Source organism: Paramisgurnus dabryanus, chromosome 6, assembly GCF_030506205.2.
Source record: "Paramisgurnus dabryanus chromosome 6, PD_genome_1.1, whole genome shotgun sequence".
Lineage (NCBI taxonomy): Eukaryota > Metazoa > Chordata > Actinopteri > Cypriniformes > Cobitidae > Paramisgurnus > Paramisgurnus dabryanus.
Genome location: NC_133342.1, coordinates 15,467,563 through 15,482,593, shown reverse-complemented (window position 1 = coordinate 15,482,593; position 15,031 = coordinate 15,467,563). Strand labels below are relative to the sequence as shown.

At 34.8% G+C, this 15,031-nt stretch overlaps 1 protein-coding gene across 1 annotated transcript in view; it reads left to right on the top strand.

The window, feature by feature from the left end:
* The window catches only part of LOC135749326 (corticotropin-releasing factor receptor 2), an 87,694-nt gene that overhangs the window by 45,288 nt on the left and 27,375 nt on the right, over positions 1-15,031 (top strand). Inside the window, exons 7-9 of the mRNA XM_065267901.1 lie at positions 4,649-4,709; positions 5,995-6,067; positions 8,110-8,195. Of these exons, the coding sequence (XP_065123973.1) occupies positions 4,649-4,709; positions 5,995-6,067; positions 8,110-8,195 (220 nt within the window). The remainder of the gene's footprint in view (positions 1-4,648; positions 4,710-5,994; positions 6,068-8,109; positions 8,196-15,031) is intronic.

Genomic DNA, 15,031 nt, shown 5'->3' with positions numbered 1-15,031 from the left:
TACACTGTCAGAAATGAAGGTGTTCCTAAATGACCAAAACATTTAACTGTAGTACCTTTAAAGGTTCACAATTGGGTGGTTTCCCGGACAGGGTTAAGATTAGTCCTTAGTTTTATTAGAACATTTAAGTATTTTTTTTACAAAAAATAATGGTGCGCATCTTGAGACAAAACAATGGCACTGATATATTTTAAGATATGTCAGTGCGGGGTGTTTTTAAATTAAAGCAGCTCAAACATGCATTTTAGTCTGGGATTAGGATAAGCCTTGTCCGGGAAGCCACCCCAATAGGTCCTTAGGGTGCAATTATGTACCCAAAAAAGTTATAAAGGTACTAACTACAGGTACAAAATGTAACCTTTATGGTGATGAACAGTTGTACCATATAAGGTACAGTTTTGGTCAGTCATGTCATGTGCAATAAGTGTATTATTTATTATTATACATTAATGGTACGTTAATGTAATATGTACTAGTACTATATATTAACTACAACACATATAGGGGAGAGCTGGGCACAACCTAATGCTTTTTGGTTTTGGCTCAATCATTCACTAAATATTTGAGTTTGATTAATTATATTTTTACACAAGCAACACACACATCTCTGCTATAGATGATCATTTGAAGTTTGTTTCTAGTACTTGCCATTCTTGGACAATTACACCAAACGTGACAGAAGTGCAAACGTTACAACTTACCCCATAGGTGGGGTGATTGTAACAGGCAGGGGGTTAGTTGTAACACTTGATAAAAACTAAGTTTGCAGGCAAATATTTCAATCCTATATTGTCTATATATTTGAAGTGCAAATTGTTTATTTATCTATGTATAATAGACAAGTATCTACACTATTAATTCCTCATCTAACCACAGTTCAATTAAAAATGGATACAAATGTCTAAAATTGTGTAAAAACGCAGCACAATTATGACAAAAAAGCATTTTTATATGTGACCCAGTCTGTTAAAACCATACTAAAGTCTTAAAATCAAATTCTGAGATAATGAAAATCAATGTCTGTTTTTAGACATTAATTTTATTATGATTTTTATGGTTGACATGACCTTATTCAATCAATTTAAAGATATTAACAAAAATACTTTTGGCACACAAGAATTTATAAGAGAGGGACCATTTTTTTTGCAGCCAGCAATCATTCGTGCATAGTCTATTTAAAACAATGGCAAGAATTATCCTAACGTTAGCGGTTTTCATATCGTAAGTGCTGAGGGGTTAGTTGAAACACAGCGTTACAATTAACCCCGCTCGGTCAAAATATTTTCAAGCCCACCAAAAAAGTTGCAAAGAGCTGCAGACATATTTCAAAACGATATGTTTTAGTCAACAAGACCGTGATTAAAGGGATAGTTCGGCCAAAAACGATATTAAACCCATGATTTACTCACCCCCAAGCTGTCCGAGTTGCATATGTCCATCGTTTTTCAGACAAACACATTTTCGGATATTTTAGAAAATATTTTAGATCTTTCTGTTCATTAAATGTAATGTCACGGGGTCCAGCAATAGTCCACGACCTTCAAGTCCAAAAAAGTGCGTCCATCCTTCACAAATTAAATCCAAACGGCTCCAGGATGATAAACAAAGGTCTTCTGTGGGTAATCCGTGCGGTGTTGTTGTAGAAATATCCATATTTAAAATGTTATTAACGTTATAAACTACCTTCCGGTAGCGCCGCCATCTTAGACTCAGGAGAGAGTATTAGCGTAGTGTACGCACTTTTCTTAGTGACGTATGACAAATTCGGAGGGCGGGGGCACAGAGCAGCAGCAGAGAAACTCTGTACGCTGCGTAAGCTCTCATCCTGAATGCGGATCACTCCAAGATGGCGGCGCTACCGGAAGGTAGTTTATAACGTTAATAACATTTTAAATATGGATATTTCTACAACAACACCGCACGGATTACCCACAGAAGACCTTTGTTTATCATCCTGGAGCCGTTTGGATTTAATTTGTGAAGGATGGACGCACTTTTTTGGACTTGAAGGTCGTGGACTATTGCTGGACCCCGTGACATTACATTTAATGAACAGAAAGATCTAAAATATTTTCTAAAATATCCGAAAATGTGTTTGTCTGAAAAACGATGGACATATGCAACTCGGACAGCTTGGGGGTGAGTAAATCATGGGTTTAATATCGTTTTTGGCCGAACTATCCCTTTAAGATGACATAACATTGGATTTGGTATCTTACACACCTAACTCAGAAACCGAAAAAAAAAGATATGATGAAAAATGTACTTACATGCCACCATAACACTCGTTTATCAATAACTCTACAGTATGGAAAAACATAATACATTTCCATAAATTTGAGCGAGACCGTCTTTTGGCAGTGTGATAACAAAATCGTAAAAACAACTCACTAGGGATGCTCCGATCGATCGGCCGCCGATCGGTATCGGCCGATAATGGCATTAAATGACTCGATCGGTGCTCGCTAAATCTGCCGATCTCATAAACCGATCTTTCTGTTTACTTTTGTCATCAAAAGGATCCGGAATGCGGTTGCAATTAAAGACATTTTTTACGTAGACGGTGGCTGAACGCAGTCAAGCAGCTGTGAGGAAAATAAAAGTTTAAACGCTCAAAACGTTAAGACGCATGCAAATAAGAAACTTTTGGCATGAGGATGCAATTGTCCGTGATAGATATGTGTTGTATACGCTGTTTGATGGGGATGTGAAGACGCCTCGCGCTGTTTACCGAAGCGCGTCCTCATACGCATATCTCTGTAAAGGCAAAGAGAGACATACAAATCTGCACGCTGCACACGAGCAACAGGTTGTAAAAATGCTTATGATGCTTTACAACCTGTTGCTCATGTGCAGCGTGCAGATTTGTATGTCTCTCTTTGCCTTTACAGAGATATGCGTATGAGGACGCGCGAGGCGTCTTCACATCCCCATCAAACAGCGTATACAACATATATCTATCACGGACAATTGCATCCTCATGCCAAAAGTTTCTTATTTGCATGCGTCTTAAAGTTTTGAGCGTTTAAACTTTTATTTTCCTCACAGCTGCTTGTCTGCGTTCAGCCGCCGCCCACACACAACAGCCTGTCATCAATGCACGTGAACAGAGCGATCTCTCTCTCACGTCTTAAAGCTGCAGTAACCTAATTCATCTCTCAATAAAATCACTCTCTGCTCTTGACTAAAGAATTTTTATACTGCATACGAATGCGTGTATATTTAATTAATACAGTAAAGTCTGTGAAGTGTTTTATTTTCAGTACTTTTAGGAGATATAAGCCTTTTTAAAGCCATATTAAATTTCTCTTTGCAGAATAAATATTTGTTGTGCTTATTTATTTGAGTCTCTATTAAAACAATAATATACCTAATTACTGCAAGTAATATAACAAAGGCAACATCCGTGGTATTATTTTATTTAGAAAGATTGTAACAGTTAGTCATCAAAGAGCTTGCATATCAGCTTTAAAAAAAAAAAATCGGTATCGGAATCGGTATCGGCCGATCACAAAGATTACAAATCGGTGATCGGTATCGGCTGCAAAAATCCTGATCGGAGCATCCCTACAACTCACTCAACCCTGTGCAACACTGAAAACGGTCCATGTTACTACTAATCCAGCGTTAGTTTGTGCCCCGCTCACCCCTAAAATGTGTAGTTAATAGATAGTACAAACATTACGCCTCTTTATTTACCACATCAGAGCTTTAAGATTGTTACAGGCAAAACTATTATCTTGTGATCTTGAAAAGCAGATAACTTAAAAAAGCTAATGTTTTCTTGTCACTGTCTGGTAGAAGTTACTCTTGAGACATTGTTTTAGCATGAGAAAGGAGCTTCAAAGCTTTCCAACTTCAAAAAGCAGGCACCATCATTACTGCGAAAAACCAAGTTCGAAACACACAATTCCGAATACATCTACTTGATTTGTAATTTATTTTTCATCTAAGGTAAAAATGAGTCATCATTGTGATATGAAGTAAAGAGAGAGAGAGAGCCTTCAGTACGTATATGAAGATGTGAGTCTGAACGATAGCATCAGCTGCATGTTACAAGATTAATTTATTATGACACTAAATATCTTGTGGTGATCTCGCCGGCTCGATATTTGTTGCACTGGGCAGTCTGTTCATCATCTCAAAATGCATTTAGCATTCCCGGTTGAAAAATCTGCTTTTTCATGAGCCAAATATCTCAGCAGACAACAGTTTATCAGCTCAATGGATTACTTTCCTTTTGTCAGTTCTGGGTGAGGGAACCATTGGCATCTAAGAATCCCAAACAAAGCAACCCATTGTTAAACATGGATTGTGGAAATCACACTAACCAAACAGATGTGATCAAACACCCTAGAGGATGATTGCAATCTTCCGAGCATAGGTTCAAAATGACACAGTTTGGGGCCACAACATCTCTGTTCTCATTTGATCTGCACAATTGATGTTTGTTGTGCAGCAATTTAGTTTATTACGAGCATCTTCTCACGTAGTCACCCGATCAGCCAGGCCTCTTAAAGACGTAGCGTTCAATAGACAATCACCTTTCGGCCCAAGATAAATTATCTCTGGTTGGCGTCTGTTTCTGCAATTTGAAACATGAATAGTGTGAGATTTAGGAATGTATGCAATCTTCTCTCTCTTGCAGGTATACCGTGTCCAATAATTGTAGCGTGGGCCATTGGAAAGCTTTACAGGGAAAACGAACAGTAAGTTGCTGATTTGGAGAAGAAATTAGCTCATTCTGGATTTTAAAGTGTATTGAAGTTAATTGTAGAGTATGTGAGCATTTTGTGATTTGACTAGGACACTTTTTTTCAAATTTGCATATTTCATTTTTAAAGGCTATTGAAAAACTGAAGGACTACTTGGAATTAGTCACATTTCAGTTTTAGTTTATGTTAGTTTAGCAGTAAAACTTTTTAATGAGAAATTGAGATGTTAAGTCCTGCATTTGCTTTTATAATCTTCCTTAAATCATAATGGTGAAATTGACAATCTTCAGAATTCTTTGCAATTGTTTTGCCATAAACGTACATAAAAATTAAGATAAATTTCACAAAAACTGTTAAATAATGAAAACGAAGCATTGAGGTTAAAATACAGCACCAAACAAATAGTAAAAAGTAATTAATTTGATATTGGTTCTTTCAACAGATACTGTAGGTCTGCCCCAAAATAACACAATTGGTTAAAGGTGACGGTCAACAAAACTGTTTTAAAGGGCCAAAGGGTTTAAAACTTTCTTGAAAGTACAGTATGTTAGACACACTTTAGCTTGAACTGTAAAATGTGCAAGGACTGTAGGTGTTTATCAGACAACATCTCATCATGTTCACTGCCCACTGTCAATGACTCACCAAAACAACAGCAAAAGTGATTCACATTCACCCGGCATTATTATTAAAATCAACGTGAAACAGGTTTCTATAAGAATGACAGGTGGGTTATGTTTCTGTAATTGGATATAAACATTAAAATGGCACAAATTACAGCCATTTGCTCTGTATATGCATTGTTTGTGTCATTTATTTACTGTACATGGTTCCTACGCAATTTTCATTTCAAAGTTCCATACTTTTCGAACTCAAATTCCAGACTGTATGCGTTCAGAGCTCAACATTATGATTCATGACCCTTTCAAATAAGATAATAGACCCCTAATTCTAAGAGCTAGTCCCAGGGTTGTAAATTTAATGTTTCTGGATAATCTTGCACTTAATAAAGCCAAATACATTCTATGTAAATATCAGAGAACAATTTAACATTTTATTTCAATGCATTATTTGGCTCCTTTAAATAAATTATCAATTATTATTTTTTTTTCATTAAATACTGGCCAGAGTGATTTTTGTTTCAGAGCAGGCTTTTTACTGTCAACTTACTATTTATTGTACAAATCTTTATAAAAACAAAGAAAGTTTTGTTTGCACTGTAAGTCGTTTCGGTATCTGTTATGTTTTTTCACACTTAAAATGTTGATTTGCGTTTCAGATGCTGGTTTGGGAAGGAACCTGGAAAGTATATAGACTACATTTATCAAGGGCCTGTTATTCTAGTTCTTCTTGTAAGTTTTATTATTTTGTTTCCTATTTTGTTTCCTATTTTATTCCATATTTTGTTCTCATCTCAGGTTTATACGTTTTTGCATCCGTAGTTGAACTGTCACTTCTTTAAAACCAGATTTCATAAAGCTTTCAAAAAGATGCTGAATATGGTGTAACTCGCTCACCTGATTGTGAATTCCATCTGCTGCCAATTAATCTAATAAACAGCAATAGGAAAGTGTGATTAAAACTTTATGATTGATTTATTGATTGACAGGTCTGCCCTTGATACATATCAACTTTGAATCAATTTATAATCTTATTTTTTATGCAAAAGCACTTTAGCACAGTATTAATATGTAAGCCAAAGTCAAAAAGTTTGTACAACAAAAGCAGCCTAATATCAAGGGAATTTGTAAGTATTTAATAGTTTGCTAATTTGTATAAATTTGCATGAACTGAATCGCTCAAAAGCGTATGATTTCTATAAAATCACAGTAATGAAACCCCACCTCTAAACCTGCATTTTACCCTTAGGTCAGGGGCGTCATGCACCAATTTTTTAAGGGGGCACAGTTCACAGAAATTTGTGCATACACAGACATCAAACGAAATATTATCGAGCTTTCAGTCTTTTCCATGGCACATTTCTAACAATCTGAGCGCCCCTGCCTTCATGCAAAAACCTTCAAAATAAAATTGTTTACTAACTTTAATATCAAATGCTATTCAATCGGAATTATGACATATTGGCATCATATTAACAACTGAAACGGCATGTTTTTGTGTCATTAATGCATTTTGCACAACAACTGCATTATCCTATAAAATTAATGTAATTTTAAATTCATAAAGTATATAAACAACGAAAATGACATAAGCTATAGCCACGTGATTCATTTTAATGTTCAATAATGATTTTAAAAAATATGTTTAGGTAAAATTATTAGAGGAACGAATTTTTGCATTGCATTTTACCTCATGTGAACATGTGTGATTCCGCGCCCCCGTGAACTTTGGCGAACTTTAGCGTTGTACCAAGAAGATTAATCTAGAAATCTCTACTAATATAACGTCGAGACGGTCACATTTTAAACTATACATTTTCTACACAGAGGAGGTTAATTGCACAATACCCGTCTGGGGTTTGGAAATGCTGTGAGCGTTTTTTACACGTTTTAATTCCAAAATGCAAAATGCAGCAACAGCAAAGCTTGTGAGCATGCTCAGACGCTGATGGCGGCTGTGCTGACTGCAGTGCCTTCCGCCAGAATAAAGTAATGTAACATGATCAAAACACTATAAAAACGGCAAAAATCTCTGAAAAGTGACAAGGATGCAGCACAGAATTGATAATATTGTGCATATTAAACAGATTAAAAGACAAGTAAAAGATTAATGGATGCTTCTTTGAGGTTGCATGCAAAATCCATTTGGCTCAAAAATGGGGGGTGATGTCTCTGCCTAATGTCACAGGGGTGCAAGCAAATCAAACACAAACGTACAAATGTGGTCATAATAATTAATATGAATAATACATATGAATTGCAATGAGATTGCACTGACATAAGACATTCATGCCAGTGATGCTTTTTACGGTAATATGTAATTCCGCCATTATCCAGTAGATGGCACTTACCCAATAAATAAAATACTTAATTTTATTTAATAAAATAAAGTGTATGTTTTGATAATCGTTCTGAATCTGATCTCTAACAAAATTCCTTCACAAAAAGAAAATTATTTCAGCTTTTTTGCTCAAAATTTGGTATTTTTGAAGAAACCCACCCATATTTAAGAGGTTATTATAATAGAACAAATGAAGATAGGATGAAAGTTTTTTTCCTGCTTTGTTTGTTTATTTGTTTAAAAGCAGAGGGTCTTTTCTTTTATTTGATATATTTGTTTGTTTATATACTTATAGAATAAACATTTGTGAAAATCAGAAAAAATGCTGGCTTTTTAAAAAAGTCTGTCAGGGAATGAGTTAATTGCTGAAATTTTCATTTATCAACATGAAAAAGGTAACATGAACTAAATGTTTTTATCTTTCTTGAAACAGATCAACTTTGTGTTCCTGTTCAACATTGTACGCATTTTAATGACAAAGCTAAGAGCCTCCACCACATCTGAAACAATACAATACAGGTAAAGACCATAAACTCATACATCACAGCTAAGATTAGCGACATTAACAACAAAAGAAGTGAGTTTTATTAATTTAGACTCAATGACTAGGTTAACATGCAACCTCATAATGCGATTGTAATGAGATTTTGGAAATATTGCAATTGCACTTCATCATAAACACAATACTTCAACCAATATTATGCGATTAAGCTCATAATTTGCAGCAAGTATAATCGTATTAAAAAATAATAAATGTTGGCGTATGCTGATTCGAATACATAGCCATGTAAACACTTTTATCACATCACTAACTAAAGTGTGCATGTGTTTTTGTAATGCACCTTAAGCGTGAATTCGTAGTTACCTTGAACTCTTTGTCTATTTGTGAATAGACAAAAAAAATGTTGAAGTTATATAGCATGTGAGAAACTTTAAGAAGAGCTACCAACGTTGTAGCCTTTAAAGCGTAACTAAACCCCTGGTCAGAGGCTGACTCCACCCACTGCAATATTTGAAAAATGCAAGAAAAGTGGGCAGATCCCAACGGAGATAGAGGGGACGAACTAAGCTCGTATCAAGTGTGTGGTGAGATCGTAACAAGGGCGTGGTGAGCTTGAACCTGCTTACGTCACGAGTCATTTCTTGGACCCAACATCCAATAGGAAAATTCAACTGCAGTAGCCACCGTTCAACCTCAAGAGGGCAGCACTCAGACGTTTTTACACCATATATTGTAGTATTGAAACACTTTACAGATGTGGCCTTTAAAAACGCACGTTTTCTCCCGCGGCATTCGCCAAATCGTCTCGCGGAGTCACGCAGAATTCTGCAAGTGTTTTCGGGGGGGCTACTTTCCCTTTTCCCTTAATGTGTTTCGCTTCACAGAAAATCCACCAGGTGGCGCATAAAAAACTACATTTTTATATGCGTTGTCATTGCGGTTGTTTCCAGAAGTTACAGTTTTTCTGAATTGCTAAAACACATTTTTTGAAACCATCACTCATTTTCTCAAAACCTTAAACACAAATCCCAATTTTAAACAAAATTCACAGAACCCCTGACTCTTCTAGCAAAATCAAACAATTGCTTCAAAACCATTTCACTTGTACTCAAAATCAAACTAAGCTTTCAAATCGTACACGCATAAGTCTATAATATAAAACACTACAAGCATCCATTAGACACTACCTTAAAAAATGGAAAACACAACATCCAGGACATCTGCTTACAGAAAAATACATGTTTACTGTACATAACAACACAATTGACAAATACTGTTAAAAATCTCTATTACTGTAATCACAAGTTTAGTTCAGTGAATAGTGAATACTTTACTGTAAGTACTGCAAGTAATAGTAAGTTTTCAAAATAACTGTAAGCAGCACTTGTATTTTGTAAAAAGTCAGCAATCCAACTGCAAATTTTGCCAATTGCATCGTCTCTGGTGTCCTTTTCTTCCTCATACTCTTCATCTGCCTCTCAGACTGTTTCCAATTCACACAATTGGTAAAAAATACCATTAGATAAAAGTGTGTAGAATTTTGAGTTGTTGTGTTTACTGGATGATAACGGTGTTTTAGTTGTGTTCAACTTTTGCCTGCCTGTGTTTAGTATTTATAAAATAAGTGCATTGCAGTGTGAAATGTGTGTTTTAGTGAGAAGTTTGTGTTTAGAATTTTGCAAAAAGAGTGCATGATTAGACAAATGGGTTTAGGCCACTATGAATTTGGTTCAGAGATTGGAGTTTAGTGTTTTAGCAATTCAAAAAAACTGTAATAAGGGCATTGCTGAATATTTAACATTTCTATTAAAACAGCAAAGTGACGTCAACCACTTCTTGCCAGCATAACAGCGCATACATATATTAAGATGACTGTACGTGCAATGGGCATTTATACTAAGTGCAACAAAGAATTTAGTGTGAGCCTAATACACTTAACTCTATTTACAATGAATATCTTAATTATTTGTGTTGTCGAATTTTGACACCGTTTCATTGTTTGTTCATAATATTAATAATTATGTCAGTTTTTCTAAAAGTATTAATATTTTAAAGAGATTCATGTGGTATAAAAATACATGTTTTAAAGTTAAAAATGTTGTAAAAATATATTAGTATTATTGTTCTTAATATATTAAGAACAATAATATGACACATGTATATTGCGCTAAATTGCTTTACATATGGAAAGAGGAATTCTTCTCAACCACCACCAATAAAGTTTAAAAAATATTCTTTAAAAACGGCGTTTAAACCCACGCAGAGCGAACAAGAAAACATGGGCCTATGCTTACATACTGTACAGTGGGCATATGATATCTTTATTTAGTTTGACATATTTAAAACTTTAATAATACCTTTCTTGCGCATATAGGCAGTCAGTGTTATGATTTTTTTTAATCCTTTTAGCCGTTATTCATAACAGTAAAAATATTCAGTGGCTTTGTAAATATATTACTAAAATAATGGATTAAAGTAACTTTATAAAATCTCTTAATGTCACTTATGTATTTTTTAGTTGGTCAAAACAAAATAAATGGCTAGAAATAGAACAGACATTTTAATTTAAAACGTACATATATTATAGGCGTATATTATAGGTCCTTCCAGATATCTTATCTCAGACGTTCGCAGTCAACACTTTTAAAACGTATTTATATAAAATCTAATATATATATTAAAAAACAAAGTTTTAAGTTAAGACAATAATAAATTTGTTTATTTGTATTGAAAGAAAAACGTAGAAAATGTTATTATGGGTATAGTTGATGCAAATAAAGTGTGCAGTATACAATAAATGCAAACAAATTATTTCTAAAAGTGGCAAGATTTTAAAAAGATAAAGGTGGTATAAAGAAAGACATGAGAAAAGTAGAGGTATGCAAAAGAGCACAGTTTAGTTATTGTTAATTAAAGAGGTTTTATACACCTTTGTTTGAATTGACAAGCATTTTATTCGCCACTTTCAACACATTTTGTGGTTGATTTACTGATTTATTACAGAAAATTGTTGTCAGAAGCAAAGCTATTGTACAAAGCATCTTTATATGTATGTTTTAAAGTTAAAAATGTTGTAAAAAATATATTAGTATTCTTTTATATTAAGAATAACAATATGATACATTTATATTGCGCTAAAATGCAATATACATTATTCTGCAATATAAATTATTCTCAACCACCACCAATAAAGTTTAAACATTATTCTTTAGAAAAAAAACGGCGTTTAAACCCGTGTTGCGTGGAGCGAACAAGAAAACATATGCTTACATGCTCAATCGGCATATGATATCTTTTTTATTTAGTTTTACAGTTTTAAAAGTGGCAAAAAAGTTCTTAAAATCTAATGAATACTGGTTTTGTAAAATGTATATAACTGCAGATGCGTGCGTGGGATCCGGGCAGGTATCCTTTCCTTCAGACCTTGAAGCATGGTCGCGGGAAAGCGAGAAATATATTTTTTTAAGTACAAATATTTTGCACAATTGATATATTACTTATGAATATTTTAGGAAATTATTTTTGACACACGTAGGTTATTACGTGTATTTTGGATTTTAATTTCATTACTGTCTGTGCCTATCCGTGGCCTCATCCGAGCGCACTTTCTTTGCCTTGCGTCTTTTGAAGACATTGGTAAGCAGCACCATGACCCAGAAAAGACTCACACACCTTCCCCTGATGCATGCCCACACAGAAATACTGAACTTCCTGGACATTCGTCCCCTAGCTCATGAAAACGCGAGTTTTTCTGCGCGAGTAAAGAGCGCATTGATAATATGCGTATTAACGGAATGACAACGCGGGTTTGTTTATTACATACATGGATGCGCAGCAGCACAAAAACGCTTTTTAATATGAAAAATTAAAGGATTAAAATGTAACAGATTATTATTGAGTCTCTTGGACATAAATGATGACCAATTATGAGAGGTTAGAAGGCTTAAATAGCTGCTTCATCTGTAAGTTCATCTGTAAGCTAAGTAAATAAATGCTTTGCTTTAAACAAATGCATCTACTTTTAAATGTTTTTTTTTTAAATGCTACCCAACGGATTTATTGTATATAATGACTCTGCACCTGTAGATATGGTAAGATGAGAAAACATTTTAAGTAATTCTTTAAAAAAAACATTTCGCTGTCCAAGTGCTGAAATGGCTCTCCACACGTTTGTAAATTCTTTATCTTTTGTTTGTAACAAATAGAGTATTTTTACAGTACAAACCTTATATAAAGCCTATTCTAAAAATGTAATTATACACCATGTATTTCTTTATAAAAGTATACAATATCAGAACTAAACCCATCATTATTTTTGTTCAAATTATGAATTATTTATAAGTTTAAAAAAGACAGTAATAGTACTATTTAGTAAAAAAAAGATCTATATAAAAATATACTAGGTATGTTAATGTGAGAATGTTTTACATCTGTCGTGTGATTCTAACTTAAAAACGAAAGTAAAATATGTTCGTCCGCATGGACATTGAAAATTGTGAAGTTTAATTAATATTATATGTTGTTATAATATTATATGTTGTATGTAAATTGTAAGTAATTCCCCCTGGGATAAGTATTTTTGCTTCTGATTAATAGCGCATATTCATCTGAGAACTGATGATGTCTGTGTGTTTCAGACCCTGGCTGTGTGCCCTGAAGTGTATATGACAATAAAGTAGTAGATCTCAATATATTTATTTTTAAAATGTATTTTAAATAGGCCTATAGGCTCATAGGTTTTTTGGTAAAAAAATTCACAGCACCCCCTGTTCAAAATGACTTCCAGCGGCCCTGCCTTGACGCTTTGTGTGTTCGACTTTAAATGGTGCGGCGCTGACTTGTCGGCGTATGACATCAGAGTACCGCGAGAGCAAAGGTAAAGTCGGACCATTTGTAACGTTTCGACTTGCTCTCGCGGTACTTTGATGTCTTCGTTGCCGAACTGTCTGCGCAGCGCCACATAGAAACGCCCTTTGACTCTTTAAGGCAAAGTACCAGCAACATGAGCAACAAGGGTTAAAACATAACCCTTTCATTGTTAAGTATGAGAAATTAAAATGAATTAAATCACGTTTAAACGCCACAGAGATATCAGAGCCAGCAGTCGATTTCTGATGCGCTTGCCGAGGCGAGGCTGCGCTGGGCGGGGTGTGAGCGCTTAAGCGCCGGTGATTTTCTGGAGCTCATATGGAGCTCATCTCCGTCCGAAAGTGTCAGAGCACACGTTTAAATAGACGCTATCTTTATTAACCGACCGCATATTTAAACTTTAAGCACATACATTCACGCCTGAACAACTCTTACAATTACATTTTGTGACCAAATAACAGTAATATTAGGAGCATTTTGCTGTCAGAAAACATAGCTGTCATAACTCCACATATTTACCTGATTTGTCTTAATTAGTTCAGTCAACATTAGCCATTCTGAATGTTGACTGGATTTGAAAATAACCATTCATTTAATGTTTTAAACACAGATTTATCTAGACTTAAAATAATATGTCTTCTCAACTAGCTCAAACAAAAAAATTGGTTTAACTTATATATTTTTGCCCGTCCAACATTTCATTAATTGGATTTTTTACAGTGTAGGTTATATCAACATATGTCAAATTAAGTTACCTGATATCCACTTAATTTTATAAGTTATAAACATTCATTTAAAATAACATACAGCGTATTAGGCCTATTTGCTTAAATTACATTTTAACAAAGAAACTGCAAGGGTTGATATTAAAACCCAACACGCTGCTGAAAACTGGATAAACCGGTTTTCTTTGATGAGGTGATCGATTAGCATTGGGGGTTGGCAAAGAATTGGCAGACCTAGGGGTGGGTGGTTTTTAATTTCTTGACTCTGTGTCACTGGTAGCTGCTAAAACAAGCAGCTAAACCATGTACAATTGATTACATTTTGGAATTATCTTCCTTCATGTCTTTTTATTTATACACTGTAAAAAATATTTTCTGAATTTTTAAGTAAAGTTAGCATTAAATATGTTTTACAAACAATTGGTTTACAAACTCTGGGATGTTTGTGATTATCATCATTCAGAAAAGTGGTGCTTGTGTTTAGACTTGTGTTTTACGTGATTAAATCAGGAAGATTACATTAGTTTCTTTTCAGTGTTGAACAGTTTGTCATCAAAATGCAAAAATATAGTACATTTATAAACATTGCTGAAACAAAGAGTGAATTAAAATTAAAAAAGTAATAAAGTTAAAGCTGCTGATAATTTTGTTTATATTTACTAGCAATTTCTGAGTGAAAAATGTTTAGATTTTGTTAAGTAGCCTAAATCCTACTCCAATTTATTTCAGTGTAGGTTTCTCATTTTTATCAGCTTTCTTTTGCTTTTTAAAGGGCCGTCTACCTTTGCTACCACCAGTGCTTTAATGTGGGCCGGTAGGCGCCAGTACTCAGTACCGCCACTTCCAAATATAGCTCTTGAGCGTACCACTCTCCCTGCGTCCAGAACGTACTTCTAGCGTACCAGAACGCTCATTTGCACATCTGTTTAAATCAGAGGCTTAATTTAATTATTTGGCTGCGCTGCCGCTTTTCAAAGCGCCCTTCACAATAGCTACCTAATTCGTCCAACCGAGAGCAGAGACTACATTACCCATACACCATTGAGTTTTACAAGTTAAAAGCGCATGCGTAGCTTTTGCTGCTGTCAATAGGCTTGTTCGACTTCATGCGGCGCCCCGAGAATCGACAGCCGGAAGACGTCACAGTATCGCGAGAGCGAGGCGAAATATGATTTCTTGAATCATTCTCGCGGTACTCTGACGTCATCCCGCTGTCGGTTCTTGCGGCGCCGCATGAAGTCGAACAAGCATGGTGTTAA